At 40.5% G+C, this 16,384-nt stretch overlaps 1 protein-coding gene across 1 annotated transcript in view; it reads right to left on the bottom strand.

Annotated features, from left to right (window-relative positions):
* The window catches only part of ext1b (exostosin glycosyltransferase 1b), a 120,659-nt gene that overhangs the window by 25,474 nt on the left and 78,801 nt on the right, over positions 1–16,384 (bottom strand). Inside the window, exons 2-5 of the mRNA XM_072370057.1 lie at positions 14,295–14,388; positions 9,837–9,944; positions 8,357–8,476; positions 2,945–3,077 (exon numbers count right to left, since the gene is read on the bottom strand). Of these exons, the coding sequence (XP_072226158.1) occupies positions 2,945–3,077; positions 8,357–8,476; positions 9,837–9,944; positions 14,295–14,388 (455 nt within the window). The remainder of the gene's footprint in view (positions 1–2,944; positions 3,078–8,356; positions 8,477–9,836; positions 9,945–14,294; positions 14,389–16,384) is intronic.

The raw sequence follows: 16,384 nt of genomic DNA, 5'->3' as shown, positions 1-16,384 counted from the left end.
TCTAATCTAACCCAAACCAGCAAAGCATGGCAGGGAGGAGATAGCACAAGACAACTCTCCTTTCTGCCACTGAGCAATTTCTATGCAGAGGAATATATGCAGTTTTCAAACTTGGTAAACTACCGTATCTTTCTGATATGTAATGAGAAAGTATAGAGTCTGCAGACTTATTCAGTTCCACGGATGTACATTTATAACAAATTCATACACAATCTTTCATGACACCCTGAATAAAACCCACTGTGGACTGTGCGAGAAAATGATAGAAGTCATTCTGCTGCTTCTAACTGTCTCTGTGGGACATCATCATACATGTACGAGCAGCTAAAATCATTGCAAATAAGTTTAAGCCACTTGAACGTTCATTTTGTCCGATGATGCTGGAGTTATCAAATTTGGATTCTATTAGAGCAGAGCGACAGTCCGGAAAAGTGACTGTAAGTTGACATGTAGTCTTAATTTTCAGTCACATTTTCTGACACATTTAGCCGTGTGAGAAAAAGAGAACAGAAAAATATGTGAATGAGAGCAGCTAACCCTTTACTTTTTTACAAAAAGATCCCTAAAGAAGGAACGTTGGAGCATGTAGCACGAGTGCCTAGGCCCATTAAAATATAGTTGAGTGTATATAAGCAGGAGTGATTTAGTCCTCGACTATATCATCCGGTTGGTTCGTAAGACTTTGAGAGCTTCCGTTTCATACCATTTTGACTGGACTAACATGTTAGATGCATTTTAAAATGGTTTTCAACCGACTGATACAATAATTGTGTTATGTAAGAATGCATGAATGGTAAATGAAGTGGCATTTACTTGCAGCACAGCTTTACAAGCTACAAAGTTTATCCAGCGAAAGAGTACTCAAAAGTGTGGTTTTGAATTGCATGAATGAAGCTTGGGAAACAAAAAGGGTAAAAAAATTAAAAATATTTCACTGAAAACTGAAAAAGCTAATTCAAGTACAAACAAGAAAAGGACACTTTGCTGTCCTCAGAGTCATCTTATAACCCTTAAATGGTTCTTAATAACCAGGTTAAGAGCAAAGATTTAAGACAAGGCTCTTTATTGTTTAACATGTAATCAACATTAACATTTCCCTGCGTAGAAATCAAGGTCTGTCAATACACTGTCATCCCAACATCAGTGTGTGTGTGTGCAGTGTTCTGCTCTGTATTATAAATAATATCTTATATTGACCTGCAGCAAGTGTTACTAAGTAGTATACTGCAGGGATTAAGATTCTAATAACAATGTCTTATTATGTTCCCCAATCAAGTTTAATGTATCTTATTTTATGCTTGAATTTGTGGTTAATAGTTTTCCCGCTAATGTTATCTTTAATAGAAACATTTACAAGAAGCGTCCATTCATATTTTATAGGTAAGAGTAAGAGTAAGAGTAAGAGTAAGAATTCATGAAATCAGGTCAATATTAAGCAAGAAAGCTACAACTGACAACCATAAGACAGCCGCACTCTGTTTATTGAGACAAGCTCTTTCACTTTGACCCATGTCGAAACTGCATTTTGACACCGACATGCTCAGACTTTTACAAGTGTCTGATAACATTAAGAAAAGGATTTCATCAGAGCTAGAAGTGCCTAACATCAAACAGAAGTCTCTATGACGAGACTTGTGAGTTAAGGTGAAAATGTGCTTTATTACAACGCAGCCCTGCTAGAGATCCTAGCGGAAAGCCTTTAAAACCAAGCCGTGGAATTAATTTATACTGTTGAACTAAACTATAATTATCATTGAGGTCGTAGTTAGTGGGGCTTTACTGGACTACACTGCAGTGGGGGCTCTTTCTATTGGGCTTTACTCATGTCTGTAAATGTGGTTGGAAAGTACTCGAAACACAAATCTCAATATGATGCAGGTCAGTTCAACACCACTGCAAAATACAACCTCAATAATAAATCAAAACTCAACAGTCAAAGGAGCAAATTCGAGCACTGTATTTAAGGTAGTTAGTGGTTTGGATCGCATTAGGTTTTACCCGGTAAAGTGGCCAAAAAATGTTAATTGGAATCAGAATCAGAATGCTGTTATTGAAAAGAAAGCTTTTCAATCTAATGTTCCTCTTGCTAAAGCAATAAAAAATCTGCTCTAGCAGTGTGAGTCTGAGTGTGAATATGCATGATGAGAGAGGGTGTGTTTTATTTATGGCTCTTGGAGAAGAAGAGGAATTGTCGCTGAGAGACAAATTCTACGCCTTTGATTTTTACTCATTTACCCATCAGTGACAAGCCACCTTGTCTCCTAAAACCCATCCATGTTTAATCGCTTCCTCTTTTACAAACAAATACACTGGCCGGCATTGTGATCCACACTCGTCACTGTGTCCATCCATTTTAACATCCGCTGCACACCCCGGGGGCTCTATCATCAGTGTGTGTACCGCCACTGTCTGCACGTCTGAGTGAGGGTGTTTGTGGTGGCTGTGCAGCACTTGATGATGATTAAGTGAAGAAATGAGGAATGGGGCAGCTCACAGGTCACATATGTGGTGGGGGGAAACTCGGCGCTATTGAACTGTAGCGGTAAGAAATGGCTTCACTGCAGTGGCGGCAGCAGTAGCATTGCTGACTCAAAAAACAATGATGGACGGGGTGGTGTGTCAGCAAGCCTAATGCAAACATCAGTCACAGGCCTATTCGTCTACTCCACTTGCTGCTACGTACAACCATTGGAAGAGGTCAGCAGATCAGGAGAAAGGACATATTTCTACTATTCTGACAAGGTTCAAAACCACAGCTGAGTAGAAGCTGTGTGAAAACCTACAGAAACTACGGACAAAGATTATGACAAAGGCTGAAAGAAACTTCGCTGACTAACCTTTGTGCATCAGTTCATTGTAGCACCGGTGAGTAAAAGTGCCATATCTGTTATGTAATGGGTTTCAAGCTCGCTTCCATGTTTGTGTGTGTGAGTGTGTTACTGACCCAGTGTGGCGTAATAGAATGGGAAGTCTCCCAGGTATCCAGAGTACTGCGGCAAAGCGAACAAGCCCCCAGGGTGACTGTTCCACATCAGACTGCTCCTGGAGCCGTGCTCCAACACACGGTCCTGGATGATCTGCACACAGAAAGAAAAGCAAATATTCACTTTGTTTTTTCACTGTGCCCAAACACTTGGACCAAATTCTATTTTCCATGTTGCATTAACTCATTGATTGGGAATGAGGGTTAGACAGGAGACTAATGGCATGCGGTTATGCCATTGGGTCCACAGCACAAAGTGTAGCAGTCTCACAATAAAGTCTCAAAAGTGGTTAAACTACTACAAGTTCAGTCTCCAAAATCATTGAGTTTGCCTTTTATAATTGCAGTGTGCCTGTATTTTGCGGGAAGTGAAACGGTTGGAATGTGATATTGCACAGCTGTAACTTAAAGGACGTGGGAGGGAAACTATCATGCCAGACAACCGAGCTCGAGCCCCATCAAACACAATATTGTCCAAAGACTTTTTACTTTTCAAAACTGCTGTCAGCTGTGGGTGGTTAGGGTTAGGCGAGTAAAAATAAATGGTAAGGGTTGCATAAATACCAGGTTAGGCTTTAATATCAATAAATACTGTATATGATCAATTAGCACATGAACAATTTCTGCACCTTCACTGTGACACTACTACACTTTGGACAAGTAGACAATCTTACCTGTTCCTGTGATTTTATGTGAGAAATTAGAACAAATGTGTGACTTATAGATATATGTTATAATTGAACTGAAAAACAGCATTTAATACAACAAATGCTGCAATGATGCATTTCCAACCCACATATACAAACCTGCAAACAACAGGGAATTATACGAGACTAAAAAACTTCAGTTCATTCATTACCAAGCAGCAGCTTTTACTTCAAACTATTCTAAACATTCTTCATTCTTAAAAAAAAAATGCAGATTTTAAAAAAATATACCTCATTTGTTTAGATAAACAGGTTTGTCAATTAAAAGTCAGGTCTCTGATAAGGGCTGAGGGGTTAACACGAACAGATCCCTTCAGGCCAGATGATTATTTGTGAGGTTTCCTTATCAATAGAGACTAAGAGAAAAGTCTGAATCTACTCACATCACAGAGGAAATATTCGTGTTGATAAAAGGGTGATTGTCAGCCTGATTATGTTGGGTGAAAAAAGATCCTGATCAATGAGCCTTGTAATCACACCAATAAAACGTTTCACACTGAGATGAGTTTTCACACAGAAATGGCAAGAAGCTGATAGTCATAAATGTAAATGAAGGCCAACCCCCCTCATTCCCTCTCAGTTCAGGATGTTACTGAACTGTTATTTAAAACTTAAAGCAGGTGAGGAACTGTTGTGAAATGAAATCTACAGGCATCAGATGAAAGCTAGCAGAGCTTTCCAAATGTTTACTTTGTATCACCTCACAACAGCAACTATCGATTGTGTGAAGAGTGACTCGCTGTGGCACAAAGCAAAGCTGAAACAAATCTGTGTTAGTGTGTAATATTTCCTCCGCTGACAAACCAAATGGAGACCAGCTCAGCAAGGCGAAGGCACCTGCGCCAGTCAGTCACACATACAGAAGCAATGGAGGGTGGTGGGGGGGGACAACACAGACAAAGTCATCAGCTATATCTAAGCATCAGTCTTTCAAGCCTGCCCCAGTCCTTTCTGTGCCCAAATAGAGCGGTCAGTCAAAAGGGTCGGACGTGAGAATGGGCACTCTCCTCCCCGGCTGCAGCTCACAGTCGCCTTCTGCTGAACAGGCAGACAGAGAAGACAGATATTGCTGCTGTGCCCTTGAGCCATGCTAAATTGCTTCAGTAAAACAGACACAGGTTTGCAGCCGTGCTTTATGGCAGCTATTGAATCAGGAGGTGATGGCCGTTGGCTTGGTAATTCAAAGGACGGATATATAGTAAAGAAGGAGGCAAAAAGAGTCAGCTGTGTGACGGCTGAGCAGCTGATAGCTGTTCAAATTGTAAAAAGCTAATACTATAGCTGGAGGGAGCTTACTGTGATAATATTGACAAAGCAAAATAAAAATTAATCACAGGAGGGCAGCGATGTGAAGAAAAGAGGGGAAAAAACCCCACAATGTGTGAGTTTCTTTTACTTTTCCGAGCTCTGTCCCCGGGGGCAGTCGATAACCGTTTGCCTCAGAAAAACAGATTAACTCGGAATCTGGTGACTTCTCTATAAAAACACTGCCGGCCACCTTCAAACCCTGCAGCCCTTTACACCTTATGAGGGGTAATTTTGCTCGCTTGGCTGCGGCTCCTCCCCCGTCGGCAGACCTCAGTCGGACATGATGGACGACTCAATCTCACCTCAGAACAGCCACAATCAACCAATTAGAGCATGATAGATAAATCCTGCTTCCGTGGGAGCACACTGTGGACTCGGCTTTAATAGGTGAGTTTAATAGGTGTACCAGCAGCACAGATCTGGTGATATTGACCTTGTGATTGGTCGAGACGTTGCCACTTCCTGACAGGAAACACGGCTCATTCCTGCGAGCTTGCCATTGCCAAACACCCTCATACTTCTTTGTCTACATTTATGGGGACCCCCCACTGACATAATGCGTTCACTGGCCCCTTACCTCAACTCTATCATCACAACTCCTGACCAAATCCTAACCCCAACCCTAAAATCAAGTTAGCTCCTTAAAGGATAAAACTAATATTTGTTCTCATAAAAATGTCTGAACTGAAATGTCTGAAGTCTCCCGGCTTGTGGCTCTCATGAATACAGAGAAACAAACAGGCAGAAATAAAGTTTTGAGAGAATGTAAAAGGGATGTGGGTTTTTAGATGTGTGCAAGTAGATTCAATCTTTCAAGCTATTCGAGTGTGTGTGCATATCATTACAGATCTGCAGTCGAGTCGTGTGTATGTGTGTGTGTGTGTGTGTGTGTGTGTGTGTGTGTGTGTGTGTGCGTAGGCCCAACAGGACGAATAAACCACATTGCTTATCATCTCGAGGCTGCCATGGCAACGCCATTTACATATGTCACCCCTGCTCCTCATCATCACCCTTTCTCCCACCAATTTCCCCTTTTCTATTTTCACTGGACGGTCGGTCAGGGTTTAGCATTGACCTGCTGCTGTACTTAAATGAACACAATCACGCTCACAAACACACACTGAGTCAGAGGCTTTCACCATTTCACCTTGCACTTTTGAGCAGAGTGACAACATGTCGGCAGGGTTAAGCCTGGGTGGTGCTACGAGTGTCTGCCCAGACGCATCTTGACATATGGAGATGTGCCTCTGATTCTGTGTGTCTGCGTGCGATAGCTCACAGAGAGATAGGGACAGATAACAAACATAAATGTAGAGTTAGCTGAAATGAGACCGACTCTTAATACCGAAGCTTCAGCAGATTACACGCGATGTGTGTTTGAGAGTGTGTGTGGAAATTTAGATGAAAAATTTGGGAGGTTATGCTGTTAGTGAGATTGTAGCATCGAGGGGAGTCTTGCTCCGGGGCTTTAGCGACACGGTAAGAAGAGATATTAAATGCGTGATGGGGAACTTGAATGAGGAACGAAGAAGATATTTGTATCCACAGCATGACACTAGCACTAAGAATACGTTGTTGTTTTTTCCGGTGGGTTTAGGGTGGACAAACATTTTTCCAGTCACTGTTTCTTTAAACTGGATTATTGTAAACAAATTTAAAGCATATATCTCTAAATCCTAATTTCCACTGCATTGTACTTTTTCAAACTGTGCACAGTGTCTGATATCTTTTCTCACACCACTTCAGTTGAGGTTTTCAGCTAAATGAGTCAGTGGCCTGTATGCACATTGTATCCCATGTCTAAAGATGCTTTTGCTTGTTCTGCTCCGTCACTTCAGACTGAACCAACAGCTGGAGGGCTGAGGGCTGTTCAATAACCCGTATGCTGCTCTCTTCTCTTGAAGATCCCAGTTATAATTGTGGAATAGGAAACCCGTTCCACTCGAACAAAGCTAAAGCAGGCCCCCCCTTTTTTTAAAACTTTTTTTTCTTGGATGATGGCTCAAGTGAATATATGTTCCTTTTTTAAATAATGGCTGCAAACCTGAGTATGTGGAATAACTGTGTTTAAGTTATCTCTCCAGGTAGCGATGATCCATCATCATTAGGTTTCTGCGTCTGAGGGAAATGTATGAAAACTAAGTAATTTGTTGTACTTACTGGAGGGTTGGCACACAGGCACACAGCTATGTTCCAGTGTGGCGCTCTCAGATTGCTGAAATTTAAACCTCTTTTTCTGACACCCTCTCGCAACTCGATAGACACAGTCACAATAGCCAATAGCCAACAATACAGACTGATTGGTCCGGGACAATTGTTATCAAAGTCATATGTGCAACATGAGGTGTTAACATTGAGGTATCGACAATCCTGCCAACAACTGTAAGACATTAAATCTTTTGAAACGAATAATCATGCCCTCTTCATGGACTGACTGACTCACTGACTAGGAGGACGCACATCTCTCAAGCTCTCTTCTTTTGTTCGTCTACTTTTTCTAACGACTGCACTATTCTCACTTCTTGGCTTCAAGGGAGGGAACTTGGATGAATTTGAAACACATTTCCTTTTAGAAAAGGTTGGATGACACGTTGTTTTAAACTGGTTTGTCTCAAGCACGTCCCAGCCACATTTTGGCTCCAAAAGGGCCTGTTTTCAACAAAGAAACTAATGACAAGGGGCTGTTTGAGAAGTTTCTGTTGACCTTAGAGACCCCCCCAAAAAAAGACTTCAGAAGAACTTTATGAAAGCTTCCTGAAAACCATACATCAGCAATCCATCGGGGTCCACTAAAATACAGTTCACTGTGTTTGAAGCCTGTGTTCTCTGCGAAGGGCAGCACTACAAACTGTTTTTACAGCCATCCTTCAAGCCAACTGAGTTGATTCATACTCATAAAAATTTAGGCAGAATAAGACTTTAAGGTCACATCTTTGGATCCTCAAAGTTAATACACAATGATCCATACTCATATTCTCTCTGAGATGCCCTCGAGGAGCAAACCTTAGAAATATGTCTACTCTAAATACTAAAACTGCCATCAATGATTTCCAAACAACAGGAAACAGCTGATTTACTGTCAAATTCTAGATGGAAGTCACAATTGAAATGTGGAACTATCTACTAAAAGTTTCCCCTTTTGCTCTGTGTAAACTGCACAGATCACTCTGCTATTTTGCTTTGTATCAAAGAGACTAAAGAGATGTCTGAGAGAAAAAAAAAAGAAAGAGACACTGTAGAGAAAGACTAATGTAAGGATAAGAAGTGGGAAAAAGGAAGGCAGAAAAGACCAAAACGACATGCAGCTTTGTGTGTGTGGTGCTTAGAGAACATGTGAATGTGTGCCTTGAATCCTCACCTCCAGTGTGGTCAGCACTATCTTCTCCACAGAGGAAAAGTACGCCTCCCAGAGGAACTGAGTCTGCTGTCTGAGGGACAGGATCTTATCTTGGTGGATGGAGCGCACCGTGGTCGGAATCTGTAAACGACGAAAAGCAAACATCAGCCTGCGCTTTGCCCCGCCTGAGACACAAGATACACTCAGCACAATCATATAATGAAAGATGAAGTGCTTTATGATGACTAACTACGCTTTGACCAATAATGAATGAAGGCCAAGAGATACAAATGAAAGTTTGCAAAACAGAAATAAGAGGCAGCAATGTTATGTTCAAGCTGCTGTTCCCGGCTCTGAGCAATACTTTAGATGTTCTTGCTTTAAGTAGCAAGTCCAATCTGACAGAATACAGTTCACTTCAAGTTCTCGTTTCTGTAAGTTCAGGAAGAGATTGGCATTTTTCAGACCTACTTTAATTTCTACACAGCGACTTTGAAGCTGTTGTGGTATTGAACTTCTCATCCAAGTCTCAGCAAGAGAGCCAATAAGTGAGTTTCCTTCAAACCTGACCCCAGTCAGGACCGAAGTATGCATCACCTGCAGCAGCCCAGTTTAGAAAATTCCAGCAGAGTCCTTTGGCTTGAGGGCCAAAAGACTCTAGTTTGGAAAGTTTTGTCTCACAGGAGGAAAGATTAAATAGTCCAATGTAGCATTTACAAAAGACAAAAATGGATTTTAGTCTGGGAGAACAAGGACACAAAGAAAGGAATTTCTAGATAAAAATAAAAAGGCCTTGCTAGAAAAGTTTTAAATGCTGGAGCTGCAGTTTGATCATCAATAAGCAAAGTAGTTTATTTTGTGACTTTTTGTCAAAGTAAAGGTTGAATAAGATTAGAAAAACTCTTTCTCATCTCTTTGTTAAAAACAAACATTCTATGGAGAGGTTGGCATAAAATATAAGCAGAATTTTTCTCTTACGACATATAAACTCAGTGAATGACATACTTTAAAAGCAAGTCATACTTTTATTTATAATCAGCATTACGTCCCATTGTATTACAATAAAATACATTAATTAGAAGAATTATCCAGGATGACTTGGGCACATTTGGTGCTGCATAGCTCCCACATTATAAAACCCAATGTCAAACAATATTATCACATGCTTCATTCAAATTAAGATTTAATGGGCATATAATTACTTTTCTCTCCACGAAGCTCAAGCAATTCTAACTAAATCCATTCCTCATTCTATTTATTTACCCTTTCGTTAACAATTTGAGGTTTTGAGGGACATTTTGAGGCAGTCAAGGACTTTTGAGTGCTGCTTGAGCCACCTCATCAGACAACACTGAAAGAAAACTGAAAATGAGATAGATTGGGTAGAGGAAGAGAGCACGCGTTAACAGGCTCTGCTTTTTGTTAAACTGCTGCCTATTCTCTCTGTGATGTCGTCTTGATACAGTGCAGCTGATGTGTGAGCATGTCTGGGGGCTGTTACCTGCAGCAGAAGCCTCTCGTCGCCGATGACTGCGGCTGTGTTCCAGTCGATGATCTCGGAGAAAGGCAGCTCCCAGCCATTACTCAGCATCACCGGCACACACGCAGCCTGAAAAACACGAGCAGGGAAGCCAGGATGTGATCCCTCGCAAACAACTTGATGTAGCTTATTCACGGGCTGCTATTATTCTCTTAAAATAAAGTTAAAACGGCTGGAATTTACTACCAGTGACTTTTTGTGTTTATGCTTATTGGTGGATATTTTTTATTTGACTTCAAGTGTCATTGTATCTCACAGTAGAGAATTAAAAAAACATGCTTACATGCTCAAACCGCTTGTCAATAAGCTTACAAAAGTTCCAGCACTTTTGGTTCGACTTGAACAGATCATAGTGAAAAACATATCAAACATCACAGCCTTCAATAAAGCAAGAAAACTGGTTATTGCAAGGTTTTTATGTTGGTTATAGCTGTCAAGTTTATTAGCTGAGAACTAAATGGGTCCCTGAATGGGAGTCTCATCAAAAGGCATAACTTTAATGCTTGTGCTTTAAAAGCAGATGTCTTAAAACGGTCATATAACTGATTTAAAGTTTCACTGTGTGCGAATTATAGAACCCTGTTTGTATAGATGCAACACAATATTCAGAATCTTGTATTCCTTGAAGGAGAATTAGATGAAAATAAAAATCTGTGTTTTTGTCCCCCAATAATTGTGCATCAACAGTGTGCCGCATCTTTTTTTAAAGTTTCTGCGGGAATCCGAAACAAATGATCAAACAAACACTGGCCCAAAGGAAGGCATATTTCTTTTAAAAAGTAACCATAGTTCCTGCTACTAGCTTGGAAGGGGGAGTGAGGCAAGAGGAGCTCAGTTTATTGCAATCTGAAATTATCCCACTAGGTGTCACTAAATCCTACACATCACAAATATCAGTCTCCCTAAAACGAGAAACGTTGGACAATTTGAATCTTATCCTACAAAATATCAACATAATAGAAGTTTCAAACTAATAAAAGAAACCGCAGACTTGCAGCATACACTGAAAGCTGTGGTAACAGATTTTTTTTTCCACTAGAGGGCAGAAGGACAACCTTTAAACTTTGACATGTAATGACTTTACAAAGCAGTTTATTGGCAAGTTTTTGGAATTATTACACACCACAGTTAACCAAAGACAACATCAACATTTAGTTGGAATCATATTTGAGGGCATCACAAATTCTACTTGATTTTTTAGCTGTATTTTTTTTTTTACTATGAACTCTTGTGATAATACCAGTTTTTAGCTGTGAAATGTTGCACTTTGCTCACCAGGTAGTCACCGACTTGGTCTGCATTGACAGGACTGAGGTGGTAGTCATTACAACAATAAAGATATACTTTGCTACTTCTTTTTTAACTTGTCACCGTATGTAAACTCTTAAACTTGGCTAGTCCTCCCATTTGTTGAAGAGTAATGCTGCATTCAGTGAGTACTCAGATGTGGGCTATTGTAAATCAACGAAAGGCAAATTCATTTGAAGCACATCTGACAGTGATAGTGCTTTACATCAGGCTAAAGAAGAATAACACAAAAGCAGTAAAGAAAAGGACAAATTAAATAATTGCAGATTGAAATAGTTCCAAGTTGCCTCTGAATGCAGCACTAAAGCAGGAACTGTTGGATAATAAATGCATTTTAAAACACCCATAATCATGTCCCCACCAGCCGATAAAGCTGCATGCTGTCACTGGCTGGTGGCTAGTTATTCAATAGATGTTTAAATAGGAACCTCAGAGGTAAAACAGAAATAAGCATGAACATACCATCTAGATAAGTAGGCCAGCAGCATATAGGCACATAGTGAATAATCCGGTATAATGCTGACTGATATGGATATTGGAAAATATCAGCCTTTAGTGAGATAAACAGTACATCCCTCTGTACTGAAAGTAACACAAGCAAAGAGCTGAGAATGAGCCTCAGAAGAGCAAAGAGGCAGATCGGGTTTAAATAAACCAGACAAGATTAATCCACACTGTGGCAACTCTTGCAAAATCAAACATGAACAAAAAGAATATCTTAATTACTTGCTCCGTTTGTGTTGATTTGATTTATAAAAGATGTTACAATCATTCACAAGTCTGAAAAATAAAAAAAGAGTGTCTTTTCACTTAATATCGAGTGATCACACTACTGTGTATGCGCCCACACTTTCTTTTTCAGGTGCATCACTTTTAAAATGTTAATACAGTATTAGGTGCAGTGGGGTTAATTACTCAGAGGAGGTGAGCAGGAGGAATGATAAAGGGAGAGCAGGATTTGAAAAGAAGATCAAAAGGCAGAAGAAAGTGGGTACATAGATACATAGAAAAAAGATGAAAGGGGGGGGGGGTGTTGAAGCTGAATGTGACCTTTGGCAAAGGAGTGGCAGAGGGATGGAGGGATGAGAAGAGAGATGGGGGAACAGCTGGTGTGTGTGTTTTTTTGGTGGGAGTTTGATGTAATGACGGCGCTGTCACTCCCAGGTCATAAAGGTGTCAGCTAAAGCAGAACTGGCCCACAGGCCCTGCTGTGCACGCACGCACACACGCACACACGTGCACACACAACTTGACCCATATGCAGAATGGTTGTCATGCAAAGCCCAGAGGCCTGCTGACTCTCTGCCTTCATCTTTAGCTACACTGGGCCCAGTCGACGGATGGTGTGAGTCAGACGGATGGAGGAAGGAGAGGAGACGGCATATTTCACTCCTGGGCGAAGTGCGCCATGTGTGCGTGTGGCAGCTGATAGTGAGATAATCGCACTTCTGTGGGTGCACTCAGTGGACAGCAGCGTTCGGTAAGGAGAGGTAAAGGACAGTGCGGTGGCAATGCAGAGGACTGCTGTGCAGTTAGAAAGACAGATGAACGGAGACAAAAAGTAGGTGCACGAGCATCAAGAGGCAGGTGGAAAAGGGAGGTATGTGCGGTAACTGTTACATATCTTGAGATAACAGTGATCATGCTAACCGTATCATCTGTATTAACCTACATAAAAAACAGTGGAGTTAAACTAACAGAAATGTCATATATCCACATAGTTGCCATGATTTCAGTGAGTTAACTCACTGGTGGAGTTTATGCTCATCATCTTGTTATGTCTAAGCTTTTTATTTATTGTCTAATACTCTATTATTTGTCTACTTAGACTTGTAAACAGCCCTAACTGTGACGTTATGTTACAGTTCATTAGGTGGAGGATTTTCCCTCATAATCCAGTGCAGGTTAAATTTAATGCTGACATGATAGAATGTAGGATTCCCATGTCACTGATAATTTTGTGAGTGGAATACGAAACAAAACAATAACCTGGCAGATAAAAATGAATAAATAAAAGTATAAAAAAAATTAAAAATCGATCTTTTGTGGCTCAGCACAAGTTTATATGATACTTGATTGTTAAGGAGCTCGTATAATGCTCACGTTCATTATTTTATCTTTGGAGTCTCCTCTGGGAGCTCCTGTCTCTTTAAGCCCCGCCCCTGGAAGACCCAGTCTGCTCTGATTGATCACCTGATTAAGTAAAACGTGTGAAGAAGCTGATAATTCTTAACTCTTCACGTGTCACTTGTTACTTATCTACACAATAAAGATATCCTAGTTAACCCGTTTCTCTTTAGTAAATCACACTGACTAAATAAAGGAAGGTGTGTCCTCACATACATCTACCCAGCTTTGCAGAATCTGCTGGGTGACGATAGTGAAACTGGTTTGAGTGATGAGTTCCACAAAGCCAGTTTGCCCATCCGCACATGGCCTTTTTTGCCTCTAGTATTGCCTCCCTCGCCCGCTCAGAGGTGTATTGGCAACAGATCAACGTCTACTCCCCATATGTGTACTTTTACACATTAGTCGGTCCAGGCTTGAGAAGTCATATGTGAAAAAGCCTGTTTGAGCTGTGCCAAACTTGCCACCAGGCAGACGTTATGTGGAGTTGTTCAATTGTTAAGTTAGATAAAGGGAAAAAAAAAAGACTGGACAACAAGTTGGTTAGGTGACCTGTGGGTTCTGTATCTTTCACAGCTTTTTACAAGCACAAAAAAACTATGTGACACATTGATAAAGTGAGAAAAGGCCAAAGAACATCAATTGTCTTTTTCAGACTTGAAATATTTGGTTGCTATCTTCACAGTTTCAGACAATAACTAATAACAGTGCAGCTGCAAAATGAACGAGTGCTATGATGTAAAAAGCAGCAGCTCATCTTTTCAGCAAATGTCTTATTTGTTCATATTTATTACATCAGTGGAAAATAAGGTGGTAATAATTCAATGATTATTAAGTTCTAGAAGTAGTTATCAAAAAAATGTGGAAGGAAGAGTGTAGGTAGTGAACATTTTTTTTCCCAGGGATATGGCTAGTGGGCTTGAATTCGCCACAGATGCATTGCTCTCTCAGAATGGTGTCTTTATGTGTGTGCTGTTTGTTTACCTGCAGCGCCTCGAGGAAGCGAAAAGAGCCCAGCCGCCTGCCACGCGGCACCAAACAGAAGGTGGAATTGTGGAGCATCTCCTTGTAGTCATACCTGCAAAGACACAACAAAGACACACACGCAGTGAGTTCACAGATATGTAAGTTTAAAAAAGCATGCTGAAAAACTGAGAGCAATCACAGGTTACATACAGTACATGCACTACCCGTATCTTTTTTTTATTTTTAAAACCATTCACGTTGCATCAGAACTAATAATCTACTGGTGGTAACATACAATATCTGCTAGAAACGGCATAATTTACACAAACATTGCCATTAAACATGCAAATTCTAAGTACTCAACTGAACCAAAAACAGGAAAAGAGAGTCCTAATTAACTAAATAAAACACAATTTTCACACATTAGCGCCTCAAAAAGGTAATAAACCTTTTGTTCCAGTGAAACATGGAAACATTACATCCATATTCATTTACTATGATTACACTAAGCCAAAGCTATCCAGGAATTAGGTCTGTTAACCGTAGACTGATTTTATCCACCAAAATAACACTAGATATATAATTAGTTATACGGTCTTTCAATTTTCTAATTTCCCCTGTTGCCTTTGTGTGATTTCCACAGCCTCCTCTGACTTTTGGCTTACTCCTCGTCTTCTCTCCTCTTTCCTTTAATTCAGCTACATCTTTCCTCTCTCCACCTCCCATCACACTCCACCTGTCTCCGCAGCAACACACACCCTTACTAACCACCAACCCCCTCTCTACTCGCTGCCTTTTTCTATCTCTGCAAACAGGAGGCTGCCATTCCCTCGCTGTACTCCTCCAGCCCTCTGATCCCTCCATTTCTCCAGTGAGGTGTGTCTTATAGCTCTCCAAACAGGGTGATCAACCCTGCCAGGGGTAATGAGCTGAGAGTGACACCTGCTTCCACAACACAGCTGGCTCTGTGCATGTGTATTTGAGAGAAACTGAGAGGCAGAAATAGAGAAACGGTGTGTATCTGTGCATTGGTTTGTGTTCATGATACTTTTGCATGTTATGATAGGTATGTGTTTAAACTGTATCATGTTACATAATTGGATTTATGGAGCTATTCAGACGTTAACCCCCCCCCCCCCCCATGCCAAGCCCTCTATTGTCCTCATTCTTCTTTTCTCTTTCTTGCTTTCTGTGTCATTAATCTCTTCCTACCTTTCATATGTAGACCATTGTCACACACAAACTTGTGAAAATATCTGTATAACTGAGGACAGACGTTATCTGCAGCTGCTCCTGGTGATACTACAAAACACTGTCTAGTTCGAGCGTACAGGAGGCAGGGCATAATTCAAAAGGAGTTCTGCTGAAATTGTTCTGTTTAGAGCACACTCAGAATGGAATATGAGGCTGTAGGGCGATCCGTTATAAGACATTCATATCAGATCTGCAATATTAACAAGACAGAGGATAAAAAAATAGTTACTAAATTCTGTTTTACGTCATTTTTGCACATTTTCCGAGCCTAATTACTGCACCCGAGGTCAGAGATCACAACGTATTAACCCCGTTCCTACCAACACATTTAACCTGCTTACAAACTTATACACAGAACTCCTGGAAACCGCAACAACAAAATACTGCAACATTAGTCCTACGATTATTGTCCTCTTTAATAAATGAGAGAACACTGATACTATTTTAGAAGAGTCAATGTGCATACTTCCTTTCCAAAGCACTCAACAAAGACTATATTTGTTGCATCAGCGTCAGTCTTACTCAGAATGAACACAATTCACTTTTGAAACACGAATTCAAACAGACAGAAAACACAAATCAAGTAAAAAACAGCACAGAGAATAAAGCACAAATGTACATATGGCAGTTCTGAAGTTTCAGGAAGTGAATACAACACTTTAAAGTACATATTTGAATTATCAATATGAGTTCATTAGTACATAAGCATATTCTTTTATATTGTATCTGTTAAAAAAAAACTGAAACGAGCCTTCAGTGTTGCCTGGGTTTGGGGTTAAAAGACTTGTGAGGCAGAAAATCATTTCTCATTTAACGATAGTCCATCCAAGGTGAAGGTTACAGGACACACACAC

The sequence above is a fragment of the Leuresthes tenuis genome, unplaced genomic scaffold (genome assembly GCF_036924035.1).
Source record: "Leuresthes tenuis unplaced genomic scaffold, fLeuTen1.0.hap1 SCAF_18, whole genome shotgun sequence".
NCBI classification, from domain to species: Eukaryota; Metazoa; Chordata; class Actinopteri; order Atheriniformes; family Atherinopsidae; genus Leuresthes; species Leuresthes tenuis.
This window is presented reverse-complemented; position numbering and strand designations above follow the sequence as displayed.